Raw genomic sequence first — 17619 nt, 5'->3', positions numbered from 1 at the left:
TTGCCAGGGATGGGGCAACCACAGATTCTCTGGGCAACCTGTGCCAGGGCCTCACCACCCTCAAAGCAGAGAATTTCTTCCTAATATCCAACCTAACCCTGCCCTCTCTCAGTTTGAAGCCATTTGCCCTTGTCCACCTGTCCCATACCATTGTAAAAATTCTCTCTCCAGCTTCTTTGGAGCCTTGCACAGTGGCAGTGGTCATGAAGGTGAAACTGAGCTTCATGAAGGTAAAAAATCAAGGTTACAAGAATTAATTTATGTACTGGAAACCATAAATTTCCCTAATTCAACACTCTAAATTGAATATGATGGTAATTTGACCAGCAAAAACAAGATAAAAGAATAGAGGGGAGGAAACCACTGCCAGACTGTTTCTATAGGTTTTAATTATTTATTGAGCCAATATAAACTAAGAAACTTTGTGCAAGGAAGACTAGGCCCAGAACTTTAATATCTAATAAAAGGAGATATCCAGGCCAGACTAGGTACAGAACTTTTATATCTAATAAAAGGGAATATTATTTATACAGATAGAAAAATGAAAAAGGAATGCAGGTTCATGTCTGGGTATGGCTCACCCTCTTGTGTCTTTATCTAGAATTGCAGTCTTGTGGAGAAAATTATTTTTACTGGCCTGAAATAAGAAGGGAAAGTGGTAAAGTGAGTTCTGCCCTGCTCAAAGTGGGTTTATGTGATTCAAGGGCTATGGAAAACCTGGACCTTTCAGGGGCAGCTGCTGGCCTGGTGGGACACCCGGTGTGGTGCAAGGTTAGTGGGAAAGAGCCACAGGAATAAAGTTATCATTTATCACCTTAGTTATCATTTATCATCAGGCAGATGTGGCAGAATTTTTGTGATTAGGTCAGAGGAAAAGTTGCAGATACAATGTGTGCCTCATATTTTGCATGTACCAAAATTTGCCTCCCCTTTTGCTTTGTACTTATTTTCCTTTCTCATCCAGACTTGCCTGAAGTATAAAAGAACCTTAAAATATCCATAAGGAATTTTCCAAATAAAAAAAAAAATCTACCCCTTTATTTATACATAACTTTAATGACAAGCTCTATTTGTGAACTGGTGGTAGATCATGTGTTTATTTAGCAGGAGGACATTCCATTAACAATCAAAAAAAAAGTTAACAGAAGAAAATTTAGTGGCATCTAACGAATTACACAGAAAAACCTGAAGTGTTTTAAAAGTGGGTTTCCCATTTAAAAAAATAAATCAGTGGCAGATCCACTGCAAGGAAAGACACAAAGTAACACATTAGTAGCTTAAAACATGATTTCTACAAAACCTAAAATAACATCAGAGGTTATTTTGAGCTACTAGTCTAATTGAAGACTGAAGTAATGGTCAGATTTCAGATAAAATTATTACCTATAGGTCAATCTGAGCAGATGTACTGAGAGTGAATACACTTTACAGTGAGTTCTACTCTTTCCTTATAATCTCTCAGCAGCTGCAATGACACCCAGCAGGGCTTTAGAGGATTTGAGTGGTGCATTTGCAGCTTGCAGGACACTTCTTCTTCACCAGTGGGTGGCTACAGCCAAACAACATTTGCAGATTTTTGCAGTTTCCAAGAAGGTCTTGATACTTGCAAGGGTTGGCTGAAATAAAAGAGAGAGAAGCAAACACATGAAATATTATATGGAAACTGAGCTCTGGTTTGCCGATTCTTCATTTTCCAGAAATTCCAATTGTCCATGTCTATATAAACTTTGTACTTTTGCTCTGCTATTAAAATGGCTTGAATATTATAGAATATGGTTTTTTTTAAGGAGAATGGAAAGACTTACTGCAAAGTCCTTTGTCACAGTGGCCAGGACAGTCAGCACATTTTGGTCCACTTCTGTAAGGCATAGCTATTTGCATTGGGTTATTTCCTCTGAAATTTGAAAGAATTACAAAACAAAACAAAATCAACATGAAGCTCTGAGACATTTACTGGAGTTTGTTATTTATTGCAGTAAAAGTAATCCAGAATTTTTTGTATAAAAATATTTTCATAAGCAGTCGTGTTTTAATTTCAGGTATTTATAGAATAGAAAAATAATTGTTTTTAAATAAGTGGGAAATAAGGTTTAGAGAAACAAAATTAATTGATTGATTGTATATGTATAGCATTATCTGCTAATAAAATGCATGTGCTTCCTAGCTCTGCTTCTGTAATAGATTTCAACTGATTGAGGTAATCATTAAATCACAGAATCACAGACTGGTTTGGGTTGGAAGGGACCTTAGAGATCACTTAGTTCCAACACTCTGCCATGGGCAGGGGCACCTCCCACTAGACCAGGTTGCTTCAAACCTCAGCAAAACCCTTCTGAAATACAGTTCTTTACCTCTGTGAATATTCATTTGCTGTTTGCTTCCAATTTACATCTGATTTTTCTCCTTTGTGGTCAAAATTACAGCATTATTTGTGCCTGATGCCTGATTCTGACAGAGATAAACCCTTGTTCATCTCCTAAAATTTCCCTAATATCTCTTTCAATGCAAAATAAAAGAAATACTGATATTCAGCATGCTGTTAAACCCATGATTCACATTGGTATTTTCAAAAGTTTAAATGGTTAAAGTAGATTGCAATTATTTTATCCTATTGCCAAGGATCTTTTGGAAACATATCCATAATCACCACGACTCAGTAAGTGGGCAATACGTACGCAGGGCAGTATTGGCAAACATAAAAGTATTTGTACGGGCCTGCGGGACAGTAGGAAACTCCACATCCCACCTTGTAACTGTTGTACCAGATTAGCTGCAGATTAAAGACAAACACATTATTTCAGAGTGAGTTCTTGTAAAAAAACCCCAAAACCTCACAAAGTAACAGAACCAGAAAATAATTTTTTTTCCTTTCATTTTTTTTTCTAGTTAGCTTTTAAATTTAAAGTTTAGCTATCATAAAGAATACATAGAAAAATGAGTTTCCTCCAATTTCCAAATGTTTTTGAACACAGTTTCTGGCAGCCTACTGAAGTTGAAATTCAAGTATTTTCATCATAGGTATTTTGCTTTGACACTTCTTAATCATGTATTTCAATTCCTGTATAGAAAATATTTATTTCTAAATTAAAGGTGTTTCTACAGACTAATATTTTCTTTTTGGACAGCTCTTCAAAAATACTGGTTCTGTTGCCTACTAATTAGATGGAAAAGAATTTTATCTTATCATTCATCTTTGGATCAGAGTATGAATTATAGATAATAGTTTGATGACAATGATAAATTTTTCCTGATTATGAATGACTCCCAGCTGGCTTTAGTGTACTCCTGTGATTCTGGTGTATCCCTGCAATTCGTTTCAAGTCTCCATACCTGAGTGTAGCTCTCAATATTGACATTTTTTGAGATTGGTCCATATCCATACTTGAAATTGGAGGACTGACTGTACCATACTTGGATTGCATCAGCCCATGTTCGTGGGTAGGATGACAGTAACACATTCTCACCACAGGTGACACCTGGAGTAGAAGTAAATTATTTTATTAGGAGAGAAGCAAAGTATAGGGCAGGAGGTGGGACAGAGGGGCTGTAGCTATGTGCTAAAAAATGCTATGATGCCATTCACTTTGCCCTGTGATTTTAAGGACTTGCAAAAAGTTGTCTTTCAGAATGTTTATCTGACAAAAATTATTTTTTGTTTAATAATCACAGAATCATAGAATGGTTTGGGTTGGGAGGGACTTAAAGATCATCTTGTTCTCACCTCCCTGCCATGTACAGGGACACCTTCCATCTAATAAACCTAAAAAGCTATTTTACAACAGATTAAAGTCATGCTTATTTCTATTTCACAGTCACAGGGGTCATCTGCAAACTGACATTAACCCTTCAGCTCAGGCTCCATGCTTGTCAGTACCATTAATAATTCTCCTGTCTCTTGGACTGATTTTCATCCCACACTGACTTGCCCATTTCTGAGCATTTTTGGCAGTTGTCTCACTCCACACCTGAAAGACACAAAGGAAGAAGTATCCAGGTCACAGATAGGTTAGTGCAGCCCATGAGAAGAAAAAAAAATAGGGAATGGCTTGGGTGTTCAGCACTGAATACTATGGCCCTCAACAGAAAGGAGTTGTGCTGATTTCCTCTCCTGGGGCACAGAAACCACATTTCTTCAACCCTTAAAGGTTTCAGAACAGGCTATCCTGCACAGTTCTATCACACAGTCTTGATCTCCAGATGGTGCTGATGGTTTTTATAACATACTACTGCTTTCCTTCAGCTTTGTGTCTGAATGAACACTGCAGGGTGCACTGGACTAAATGCTATAAATCTGATTTTCAGCCCAGGTGCAGCTGAGTTATGGTGATTAACATCAGCTGGGCTTTGAACCTGGGGAATGTTTCAGGCCTTGCTGTACAGGAATAACCCCAAAGCATTGACCAGCTAATCTGCATCGTGGGACAGGGAAAACAAGGACTATCAGGGGTGACAGGGATGGGAGAAGTTTTGCAGATCTAGGTCTCTTTTGCCCTCCTGACAGTGTGAGATTCACAAGCTGCTGCTCGGGCTCCCGCTCCCTCTTTGCTTTGCATGCTCTTCCCTTCATCCAGGGTTTGTTTCTCTTCTTAGATTCAGAGAATCGGAGATAGTGTGGGTTGGAATGGACCTTGAAGGGTCATCTAGAGTCAGTGTGGGTTGGAATGGACCTTGAAGGATCATCTAGTCTAAACTCTGTGCAAAGAGCAGGAGCATCTTAAACCAGACCAGGTTTCTCAGAGCCCCATCCAATCTGGTCTTGACCCATCCAAGGATGGGGCAGCCACAGCTTCTCTGGGCAACCTGTGCCAGGGCCTCATCACCCTCATCATAAAAATCTTCTTCTTCTATCTAATTTTCATCTACCTGCTTTTAACTGAAAACAACTAGCCCTTGTGCTACTGCAAGAGGCCCTGATAAGTTGTTTTCCCTCATTCTTATAGATCCCCCTTAAGTACTGGAAGGGGCTCCAAGGTCTCTTTGGATCCTTCTCTGCTCCAGGCTGAACATCCCCAGCTCTCCCAGCCTGGTTCCAGAGCAGAGGTGCTCCAGCCCTTGGAGCATCTTGCGGGCTCATGTTGAGTTTCTCATCCATGAATATCTCCAGGCCCTTCTCATCAGGCTGCTCTTGATCCCTTCATCCCACAGATTCCTTTGATGCTGGGTTTGTCCCATAATTTCCTTTAAGGGAAAAGCAGGCTAGCTGTAATTCATAGCTCACCATCTTCAGCATGTTCCTGGCTGTGGGAATTACAGATCTCCGTATTTCATTGTGTAGATCAAGTATCTGTTTTTCATTCTGAGGCTTAAAATGAGGAAAGGAGAAAGCCTTCACATTTTTATATGGGAAACCCTGAAAAAATAACAGTGAAGGTCCCAGTTAACAGAAGTATAAGAAGTAAGATAAATTATGAACTTCTTGTCACTTTTGTTTGGTCAACTGAACCTACACCAATAATTGATCTCATAAATCTTTTTTAACTTAAGACATTTATGGTGGTAGAAATAACATCTCAGCCAGTAATTTTAGGCTGCAGCTATACTCAGGTAAAGGAAAGTATCAACTTACAGCACCTCAGTAACCACCTCTGAGGTTCACCTCAGATTTATTGAAGAAAATGATAATTTTCTTTCCTAAAGTACTTTTTCCTTTTCATTCATTAATAAGAAGATCTTGATAAATAGCTCTCATGCAAGTACCTTCATAGCAGTTATCTTACAAACCTAATCCTCTGTACGAGATTTATGAATCAGATGTCTCAATCTTAAATTATTCATTTATTTATTAAAAATGTCTTTTTAAAATTAGCCCCATGAAGGGAAAAGGATTTTGATAGGCAGAATCACAGAATGATTTGGGTTGGAAGCTCAAAGAGCCAGTAGCTCCAAAGCCCCTGTCTTATACAGGGACACCTTCCACTAGACCAAGTTGCTCAACCAGTACAACAACAACAACAGCAACAACAACAACAACAATAACAATAATCTGTACTAAATTAGAGTTCATTTTCAATATGTTAACATATTAATAATACTTGCACCCCATAATTCTAAATCTCTAGAGATCAAAATATCAGACTATATCAGATTTCTATACAAAGGAGTCAATTATGGGTGTTTTGCACAGATGAATGTTCCTACCTGTCCATCAGAGTGGTGTAACAAAGCAGCCAGGAGAATAATTGCAGTTAGTAGATCCATTTCTACAGGGGGAAAAAAAAAACCAAAAACAAACCCCCAAAATCCATTAGTCTCTGTTGCATACATTTTATAGCATAATGTGATATGTGAGCAAGATACAAAACTGTTGCAAAGTGAAGCCTGAACAAAGAAGTTTATTTTAGTTGATCCTGAATATAGATGTGCTGGAACTGTGCATGGGCACCACTGCCTCCTACAGAGAGAAGACTCCACCTTGCATGGAAGCAGGGACTGTAAATAGAATAAAGTTGTGTGTTATTTGGAATAGGTGGATCAGCCCCCTTTTGACTCCTTTATTCAAGGTATCTTGATTTTGCAGCATTTCCTTAATGTCTGCCTCCCTGTATATAAAAAAGCCCATTAATGTGTTCAGCACTGTTACATCAGAGTCCTTCTCAAGCCTCATCCATAGTGAGATTTGGTGTTTTGGAGTGGAGCACTGACCACATGGACTATAGTCTCCATTTCTTTCCCACTTCCCTGTTTCCGCATTAATTCAGCATCATAAAGACTCAAGAAAATGGTGGTGATCACCTTCATATTTCATCTAACACCTAGACATAAAGAAAACCTTCTAATATGATGTTATTAACAAATAATGTTGGCTACTGCACTCTGACTCCTGAGGCATCTCATGCAGGTGTATACAGACACTCTGAAACCCATTCATATGAACAGGATGCTTTTTCTGCACATCAAAAGGATCAAAAGTTATATATCTTTGTATTGATGAGGATATACACAGGTAAGAGTCTTTTTGGTAGTTAAAAAGATGTGGCAAAATCCCAAGAGAGATTAGCTTTGAGCTCAGCACGCTGCCTAAAACCAGACATGCAAGAGGGAAATAGAGATAACAAAACCCAACAAATATAAAATGTCTTAGAGCTGGCCTCTCAGAAAAATCCATGGTGTGAGCAGGACAGGTCAATAGAAATCTAGGAAATTCTGCTTGATAGAGAAACTATCATTGTAAAAAAAAAAAATGTCCCCCCCTTTAGTTTAGAATCACTAACCCTTGTCCTATCAAGTCATTCAGATATTCAGTCTTTATCTTGTTTTCCTGTGATTTCATAAGGAAATAATTTGCATGAGGTAGAGGCAGAGATATCACTGATATTAATGAAGAATAAATTCTTAAACTGCAGGGATATTTTTAGACACCGAGGAATTGTCTTTACCTTCCATACACACAGAAACAAAATCTTTTTGGGACTTCCCAGATTAAATTCTGCAACAGGAAACATAAAATATTTCTGGATACAAAGTTAAAGTTGATTAAATACTACTGCACATCTTCAACTGCCAGACTCTACCATCAAATTTGTCTCTTGGACTAAATGTGTTGGGCTTTACTTTCAAAGTCAAAGATGATGGTTCCCAGATACATTATCCTTCCCTGCCAATAGTGCTCAATCCACTAAATCACTTCTATGCTTCTGAAAAACAAATGCCAGCAATGCACTTTTAGGCTGGTCTACTTGAAAACCTGAGGTTTCATGAAAATTTGATTGAGTGTAAAATACAAAAAAACCCATTGATAGCTTCAAAACTGTAAACAAATTTCTACTTGAAAAATACAGTCTTTATGTTTAATCCTGGCGTTTCATTCATCTGTAGAAACTTTCTCCTGCCTTCTGATACAGCTTTCAGGGCATAGCAAGTATGAAAGTTTGGCAGAGTGGGAATATTTGTCTTTTCACTTATTTTGATGTTTTTCCTCTACCTTCTCTGAATTTACCTCATTAAATTTCATTAAAGTAATAAATTCACTCTCCATTAAGAAAAGTTAATCAGCTTACTACATACTATAATATATATATTAGACTTTTCAGCAGCAAATATACCTGAAAGTTTGGACAGATAGTTAACATTTAGAGATGAAAAAAATTCTGAATTCAGCTGTACTGGAGTATCCCAATACTCACGTGGTATAAATTTAACACCAGAACAATTCAAAAGACATTAGAAAAGCATTTCCCATGACTGACAACCCCATGCAAAATGGATTTTTATATGTTCACATTTGTAGGAAGAAGCAAGGGTAAAAGTGTTACATTTTGATCTAAAGAAATGTGGAAATTTGACTCCACTGAAGCAATTTTTGATCCCTACTCATGGTAAGTGTGGTTTCAGAGAAGATATGTTTTATTTTACATTCTTTCTCTGGGATATTATAAGCATAAATTTTCTTTCAATTATCACATTATCAATTATTGGTGCAACTTTGCTATTAACTCCACTAAAATTTGTAGCACAATAAAAAAGAGACTGTATGGATAAAATCTCTAAGGCTGAAATTGCGTTTTGCATACATTACCTTCATCCACCAGAATCCTCCCGTATCTGAGGAAGTAGCAGGAGAGTGAAAGGCTGTCCTCAGTCCAGGGTTGTATATATATACACATTTCCCTTTTTTTTCCCCTTGTCAATATTTATTGCTGATAAATGACATCAGCTTTGGGGCTGCCCATTCTGCAAGAAGAACTTTCCTTGAGGAACAGGTGATGAAAATGAACCAATCCAGATGCATTGTTCTGGATTTTTTTTCTTGTCTCCATGGCAAGGAAAAAGAGAAGACAGAAGACATGTCCTTTTGCAGAACTTCAGCTTCTAGTCTGATCAGCAAGCTACAGTGCTAATGTGTTCACAAAATAAAAGCTTGAGTTCCGAGCTGGTTGTTTTATAGCTGTGTTTCCTGTTTCTGGCAAAAGAGTGGGATAAATATTTTGAGGCAGAGACATAAGTGAGCATCTTCTTAGCTGTACACAGAACAACTGTGGGCAACACAGTGATATTTTCATCCAAGTGGTTCCTGAACTTCCATTTGCTGAATAAAAGTTATATTCCATTAGCTCACTGAGGCTGTGGCACTGGGCATAATTTTTTACCAGCACATATAATGAGAGGACAAAGGGGGATGACTTTAAACTGAAAGGGGGAAGAATAGAATAGATATTGAATAGATATTAGGAAGAAATTCTGGACTATGAGTGTAATGAGACACTGCAAGAGGTGGCCCAGAGAAGCTGTGGCTGCCCTGTTCCTGGAAATGTTCAAGACAAGGTTGGATGGGGCTCTGAGTAATCTGGTCTAGTGGAAGGTGTCTCTGCCCAAACACAAGGTGATCTTTAAGGTCCCTTCCAACCCAAACCACTCTGTGATTCTGTGATTATTGTACACATAACTCACCCTAGATGTTGCTCAAGACTGGCTGCAGATGTTTCATGTCTTCAGTCTGGAGAGATGTGTGGCATGTGCTCTGCTCTAGGGCAGCATGAAATTGTCAGGATTGAAAAGACCTTAAAGATCTCCAAGTTCCAACCCCCTGCCCTGAGCAGGGACACCTTCCACTATTCCAGGTTGCTCCAAGCCCTATCCAACCTGGCATCACTCTGCTCATCCTTCCTTCTTGCCGAACCTTTGTTTCCACTCTAAGGTAAAATATCACAAAAGCAGCTTTTACAGATCCTCTCAGTTCAAACACAACCTTTCTTGCTTCCTTCCATGCAGTCTGTTTGTATTAGAAGGCATAAAGCACCTGCACATCTCCTTATTCCTTTCTTTGTTCCCTTCCTCATCCTTGCCTTTGCTGTGGTGTGTTGCACACTGAGCACCCTTTTCACTACACTGGGCACAGGTTGCTGCCCATGCTGCAAGTCAATATTGCCTCACTGTTTCCAGATTTCTGCAGAATTCCTGCAGCTGCCTGCTGTTGCCAGAATTCTAATACTGTATTATAACCCCTGTGTTGGGAAACACAGCTGCCTTTGTTCTTTCTTTGTATAGTGGGCAGCACTCACGGGAAGTTGCCTCTGATAAGGTCTCCCGTATCCTTCCATGCTCTGAGATAAGGGCACAGTTACTTTTTTATCTGAAGTGCTTGTGACAATTTTGATGAGACCAGGGTTATCACCATCAGAAAGCCTCATGAGACACCTCCCATAGTTATTGACTGCATTTCTATTGACTGTGAGGGGAGGCAGTCCAGCAGCTCCAGATTCCCAATGTCCTGGGAGATACTTCCATTCTTTTACCCCATCCACCTTACTCAACAATTTTCATTCATTCACTCCAGTCACCCAAGCTTTATTTGAACTATTAAAATGAAATTATGCTACTACAAGTATTTCTTTAAAGCATGCCCCACCTGTTTGAATAGTGAAAACAATTTGTTCTCTAAAGGATGACTGTCAGATATGCTACAATTCTTGGTCTGTGGGTGAAATAATTGGGAAGAAAGAAAAGATTAATAAAACTGGCATCCGGGACCATGGTACAAAGAACAATTTAGAATAGCAATTCCCACTTCCTTATGTGGATTACCTGAAGGGGTGGGGTAATTTAATTAAAAAATAAATTAAGTATTTATGGGGTTCTACAAACATATGTATATTATTAAAGATAAATCTATGGAACGTTATTTAAAAAAGATCAGCTTGAGTGATTTGACTGTGGAAGTTCTCCTCCAGGCCTTGTGTAAACCTGAACTGCAGAAATCTGATTTATCTTTAACAATGAAGACAAAAATCCAGTTTCTTCAATCCTTTATTTCCACTTACGAAAATGACAGTAAAAATAGCACTTCAAATTAAAATCCATGCAGTTCTGAGTGGTTCTTAACATTGCACAAATCTTTTTTCTTGGCTGTCAGAACACCTTGCAGACCTGTGTTTAGCAAAAAGGTACAGTACTGATTTCTTCCACACAACCCAGTTCACCTTCCACTCCAGATTATTATTATTATTAGAGAGAAGCAACAGAGTCAATCAATCAAAAAGTTGCTGTCAGAGTAACCGTACATAAGCACAGTATAATGGAATAATAAAAATTTTATTCAGAAACTTTTAGAGGCCTATTCCTTCTCTTGTGTTCCCAGAAAGTGATCTGTAAAAAATAGGCTGCTCCTTAGAGATGTTTTTCTGTATGTTTCTAGAAAGTTTGCAACAAGGAGATTTCATGGCTTCCTCAGGTGATGAATATCATTCTTTCATAGTACTATTATTCCAGAGAGCTTTTAAAGTCTAACATACAAAATTGCAGGAGGGATTTTGTGCATGTGTGTGAAAGTCATTTTCAATAAGCCCAAAATGGATTAGCAAACGTTTCCATCAGAACAATCATATACTTCTCATATCAAAGTTCAATATGTGCCTGTGTTCATGCTCTTTTCAATCTTTGCTGAAACGTGGCAACGCTGAGCACTGTAAAGTGCATAATTGTCATTTTTAAGCATATAGAGATTTTTAATTCAGCTTCACTTTAGACATAATAAGTCATTGGAAACATTTTGTAAATCTCTGCTATGGCACATCAGGAATCTGACTCCAGAAAAAAAATCTGGGGTAAAACTCATTCCATCTCCTGGGACAACCCAATAGTGAAAGCACTTGCATTTCAGCTCAACTTTTTCTTGCAAGTAGTTAAAATACACCTCTCGAGTCACCTATGGGAAGAAACATATCTAATATATTTAAATGTTACATTAGAATAAGAGAAAATATCAGATACAGGTCAATGAGAGAGATGAGCTTCATCCCTTCAATCATATTTCTCCCATAAACCAAATAAACCAATGCCTGTTGTAAATGAATTATAACAACAGTGTGGAAGGATACACAGAAAGTGAACAGAGAATTCTGTGTAGAAAACATTAGAACAACACAATTTTTTTTTCTTTCTCTGTGAGAGTCAGGTGTAACTAAACCAAAGCCCAGCTGATCCTCTGGAACAAATCCCTTATTTGAACTAAATCTGGCCAACAGGAAACAGAGCAAACAAACTATAATGACTTTTCTTAGAATTCAAACTGAATTTTGATATAGGTGATTTATTAATTTTTATTGTTATTTAAAGGAAGTGAGAATACACCCCTTTCTCTCTAGTAGTGAAAGACACAAAGCAATGCAGACTCAAACTATCACAGATATCTCAAATGAAATGATCACCTGGAGGCCTTTGTTTATTACTCATGGATAAAACAGGTTGTATGTTCAATTTACATGGTTAATAACTTCAGACAGTTGTCTGAGAAATACAGGCTACACAAATTGAAGTTTTTCATGCACACCCTTTTGTTTGCTACATGTATTTGCTGGGAAAAGATTTTCTGTAATTTAGAAGTAGTGACAATGTGGGACCTATTACTGCAAAATAATTTTAAAAGTATGGGTGTGAAATTGATTCCTTAAAATGCTTATATTCCTTAAATGCTTTTATATAAGAGCACTTTAATCTTTTCATGCATTTGGCATAAAAGTAAACCAGAGTTGTTATAGAGGGTGCAGAAAGAAGGTTGATCTTCTTGTAATGGTTTCCAGTTGGTTAAAAGTATCTTGAACCTGTTGCAACAAAAATTAATGTTAACATAGAAAACAGGAAAACCTGACTTCCAAGTCAGTGAGTCTCACACAGAACATTCTATTGGACTGGTTACAGTAAGTAAATGAAAAATATTTGGAGCTGTGAAAAGAGGTTTTTATAGAAACGCCACTTAAAATCCTAACTTGAACTGTCATTTGGAAATTACATTGCTGATTAAATGCATTTTGACTCGTAATAATTCCTGAACCAACTGCATTTGGCCACAGCCAAGCTTCTTTGTGGAGTGACTTCTCACCTTTTTTACAGTCTGAAGCTGGAAATTACTTGATAGAAGATGAATAGAAGCAACATAACCAGAGGATATTTTAAATACCTGCTCAAAGCATATCTTGACTGAGGGGCTTTCCACACACTTTGCTGAAGCTGAGCCTTTCCACAGCCTGACTTCCAGGAGCCATAGAGCTGCTGGATGGGGAGGAAGGGAAGGGGGGGCATTTATTTGCTGGGGAAGACCCTGAGAAAAGTGTTGCAAAGGCAGACACAGATTCCTGGCTTCTGCATCCTGCAAAATTTTTCCCTTTAGAGAGATGTGATATGATGTGATAATGATAGAAAATGTACACACAGTCCAGAAAGATGAACCTAGAAAACACTGTTCTGTAATGACTGGCAGAAAATGATTGCTAAGGAAAAAATATTTCCTCATTGAAACTGATACACAACTTTTACAGCTTTCTGCTTTTGGGAAGTATCCAGCTGTTCACATGAGTATCAATGATAGCTCACTATGCATGCTTATGTTAGTGCTTTTCTATGGTTAAGTCAGGGAAAAACAAATACAGTGCTGTACTTTATGAATCAATGAACAAATTCTTTTGAAGTAAGTCATAAAATACACTTGAATTATACAGTTGTCTAACTAAAAGAGGGTACCTGATGTGGCAGCAGCTCTCTGACCACAGAGAGCAACACACAACTTTGCCAGGCATTGTCCTGGGGAAGGCTGTAGGAAGATCAGAGAAGGGAATTATAAACAATTCTTATCTCCACTTGTTGCACCTGTTGTTGTGCACATGTGGAATGTGTTATGGAGATTTGTTTACCAACGGGTGGGTTCTTAATTGGCCAGTGGTGATGGTGTTTGGATTCAAGAACCAATTGGGTCCATTGTGACTGTCTGTAAGGATGATGGGTTTCTTGATAAGTATAGTATAATAAAGTGATTGATCAGTCTTCTGAGAAGCACGGAGTCAATACTAATTATTACCTGGCTGGGGGCCTGTGGTGACAACCTGAAATATAGATTTCTTCTACATTTTCTATTTACAGCTAAGTAAGTTCTCCCACCAGAAGGAGGGAGATCTTCTAGGTAGGTGAAGACCTAAATTTCAATGTAGCAGCCCATAAAGAGACACTTGGCACCATCTCATATAAACCAAGACACCTTTTCAGTGCTAAGGATGTTGCAAGTGCATGTGGAAGACTTGTGCCTTTCCAGATTTTATCTGGAGCCCTGGCAGGATACCCTAGGCAATGTCAAGAAGTTGCAGACTCAAATGAACTAAATGCTTTGGGGAATATGAAAGGCTGAGAGAGTTGGAATTTTCACTCTGGAAAACAGAAGGCTCCAGGGAGACCTTAGACCTTTCAGCACCTAAAGGAGCAACAAGTGAGCTGGAGAGGGACTTTTGGCAAGGGCATGGAATGACAGGACAAGGGGTGATGACTCCAAACTGACTGAGGGCAGGGTTAGATTCAATGTGAGGAAGAAATTCTTTAATCAGAGGGTGGTGAGGCCCTGGCACAAGTTGTCCTGAGAAGCTGTGGCTGCCCAATCCCTGGAAGTGTCCAAGGCCAGGTTGGATGGGGCTGGAGCAAGCTGGGACAGTGGAAGGTGGCAGTCTTGTCCATATATGGCATTTCTGACACAGGAAATGTGAGAGTCGCTGCAACCCAAACCTGCTCTGCCATTTTCCACATCATATTTATTGTATTTACCATACCCAGCCACTTGACGTAATTATTCTATTTTAGCCTTGATTCTTTCAGCTAAACACAGGAAGGTTCTTATCTTTTTGTGCCAGCAGTTTGCATACTAGAGCAGCAGAGTAACAATTCCACATTTCTGCTTTGGGTATGTAAAGAGAAATGTAAAAGTTCCCTTTTAAGGACTTTGCTACCATGAGGCCTTTTCATCTCACAGGCTTGCTTAATGGAAGTTTTAAATATTAGATGTGTTTTGCCATCAGCATAGCTTCCACGGATTTATGCATTGTTTTTTCAATAATTTGATTCACAGTTTTTCCCTGGATTAGATGAGGTCAGTAACTGAAATGCTCCTTTAGTTCCCTTTCTGGGCAGAAGTTCCACATCCATCATCCCAATTCTCTAATGACTTTTGTGTGATGATTTTCTTCATGCAGCGGATGTTAAAATCACAGAATCTCACAATTGCAAGGGACCTTAATGATCATGTAGTTCCAATAGGCAGGGATGAGACCAGCTAGAACAGGGTGCTTAGAGCCTCATCCAACATTGCCTTGAACCTTGATCACGGTTCCAAGATTTATTCAATTACTTCTTTAAGTACTGGATGAAAATTTCATCAGCCTTGACTCCCCCTCTGTCATCCCATGTTCTATTGTAGTGAAAAACATTTACATGGACATTTATTTCATTTCCCTGTGTAGAAAAAGGGCTTTAAATTTCACTGTTTAGATTATCTCCATGTCTGTGTGGCTTTAGAAGATAAATATAAAAAAAGTTTTTACATTGTGATATTGTCATATGACAGACCTGCAGATTTTAGTCTCACAGACCTTTTTCTTGCTGGTCCTTTGCTCTGTGGAAAGCAAACACTTTGGGTCAGTGAAGTACCACTCCCACAGAGCCAGAGAGTGTTTACCAGGAAACTTGCCATTTGCCAAAGTAATTTTTCTTTAATATTCCATATTGCACAAGTAGGACATTTTTTCATCTGCTCCAAGGATACTTTTAGTGCCAAGCAACAAAACACAAGCTGTGTTCAGGTTATCAAATAATCAAGTTAATGTATATTTACCTTAAAAGAACGTCATCATCTGAGAGCCTGAATTTTTTAGCAAATTACTACTCCTTTTCTCCTCTCCTTTTTCCTTTCCTCTCCCCTTTCCTCTCCCCTTTCCTCTCCCCTTTCCTCTCCCCTTTCCTCTCCCCTTTCCTCTCCCCTTTCCTCTCCCCTTTCCTCTCCCCTTTCCTCTCCCCTTTCCTCTCCCCTTTCCTCTCCCCTTTCCTCTCCCCTTTCCTCTCCCCTTTCCTCTCCCCTTTCCTCTCCCCTTTCCTCTCCCCTTTCCTCTCCCCTTTCCTCTCCCCTTTCCTCTCCCCTTTCCTCTCCCCTTTCCTCTCCCCTTTCCTTTCCTCTCCCCTTTCCTTTCCTTTCCTTTCCTTTCCTTTCCTTTCCTTTCCTTTCCTTTCCTTTCCTTTCCTTTCCTTTCCTTTCCTTTCCTTTCCTTTCCTTTCCTTTCCTTTCCTTTCCTTTCCTTTCCTTTCCTTTCCTTTCCTTTCCTTTCCTTTCCTTTCCTTTCCTTTCCTTTCCTTTCCTTTCCTTTCCTTTCCTTTCCTTTCCTTTCCTTTCCTTTCCTTTCCTTTCCTTTCCTTTCCTTTCCTTTCCTTTCCTTTCCTTTCCTTTCCTTTCCTTTCCTTTCCTTTCCTTTCCTTTCCTTTCCTTTCCTTTCCTTTCCTTTCCTTTCCTTTCCTTTCCTTTCCTTTCCTTTCCTTTCCTTTCCTTTCCTTTCCTTTCCTTTCCTTTCCTTTCCTTTCCTTTCCTTTCCTTTCCTTTCCTTTCCTTTCCTTTCCTTTCCTTTCCTTTCCTTTCCTTTCCTTTCCTTTCCTTTCCTTTCCTTTCCTTTCCTTTCCTTTCCTTTCCTCCCCCTTCCCCTTTATTCTCTTTCTCTCCCTCTTTTTTTCAGCACTGCTGTGGTCCTAATTTCCACCAGCTCTGTGGACACAGATGGGTCTGATAGCTCACAAAAAAACCTGGGGATGCCAAATTAGCTCCTAATCCAATTTCATGGCTTTTAAAACTATTTTTTTCTTTTTTACATTTAAATGTTGATGTTTTCCTTTTTAAATCATTGAGCAACTAATACACAAATCTCAACAGTACCTAATTTCTCTGGCAGGGGATTGGAACCAGGTGATCTTTCAAGTCCCTTCCAACCCAAACCATTCCTCTGATATTTTCACCAAACCACTGCTCCTGGTTAGAACACCTGGAGCCTCAGAGCTCTGAAGTCTTCCTTGCAGAATGACAAAGCACAAAATGATGAATCTGGCCTTGAAATATTCAGTGATGTAACTAAAACCTTTGGTGTACCAGAAAGAAATTAGTATTTTCATTTGAGGAAAAATGCTTATTCTTAGTGACACCGGAGCTTCGACTGCTCAGTTTTCCACCAGAGGGCACTCCTATATTTTCAATGAAGGCAAGTTTGGGAACAAAACTGAGCAGTTTTGTGTGTGCAGTACAATTCCAGCTGTGACAGGGCAAGGGAAAAATGCAGGAGCAGAATGACCAGCACTGTCCATCATCTGGCACCCTCCACTGCCACCTGATGGGTCACAGCCAGGCTTCAGAACCCCGTGTGTGTGAGGCTGATGCACACAAAATAAATAACCAGTTCATACACAGTGTTTAATATGGCCCAGTTTAATTAAGGGATCTTTGTCTTCCTCCTGAGGAGCAACAAGGCCACGAGTGTCACCAGAGCTGGTATCAGATTTCAGTATTTTCCATGGAATACTCCATCCCATACACAGTCCTGTGGTTTTATCTTCATTCATAAAAATACACACTGTTATAAAAATCAAATCACTTCCACAGTTGGTGCAGCTTGGGTTGATTGTGTAGTTTTGGTACTCAGGAGTTCACATCAAAATACAATGCAAAACAACTATCTGCAGTCAAATCTGTAAAAAATGAAGAATCTGTTGGATTAGCTGAACTGTGTCGCTGTCAGGGATATATATTGTATGTACACCTCTACATATATGTCCCTATCATATAAACATATATATCCCTATGTATACATATATATCCCTATAATATATTACAGGGCTTTT

The 17619-nt window shown here is 38.9% G+C and overlaps 1 protein-coding gene across 1 annotated transcript; it reads right to left on the bottom strand.

Moving 5' to 3' along the window:
* Nucleotides 1-1036: 1036 nt before the first annotated feature.
* On the bottom strand, nt 1037-8555 carry LOC115494701 (cysteine-rich venom protein). Its single transcript, XM_032747706.3, has 8 exons — nt 8516-8555; nt 6139-6200; nt 5219-5350; nt 3875-3965; nt 3331-3476; nt 2676-2770; nt 1806-1894; nt 1037-1616 (listed from the first exon to the last, which is right to left on the bottom strand). The coding sequence occupies exons 2-8, from the start codon at nt 6196-6198 to the stop codon at nt 1489-1491; spliced, it is 741 nt and encodes a 246-aa protein (XP_032603597.3). The 5' UTR covers nt 6199-6200; nt 8516-8555; the 3' UTR covers nt 1037-1488.
* Nucleotides 8556-17619: the final 9064 nt, after the last annotated feature.

This window comes from Taeniopygia guttata, chromosome 3 (assembly GCF_048771995.1).
Source record: "Taeniopygia guttata chromosome 3, bTaeGut7.mat, whole genome shotgun sequence".
In the NCBI taxonomy this organism is placed as follows: domain Eukaryota; kingdom Metazoa; phylum Chordata; class Aves; order Passeriformes; family Estrildidae; genus Taeniopygia; species Taeniopygia guttata.
Note: the sequence above shows the minus strand (reverse complement) of the source record. Positions and strands in the feature narration are given on the sequence as shown.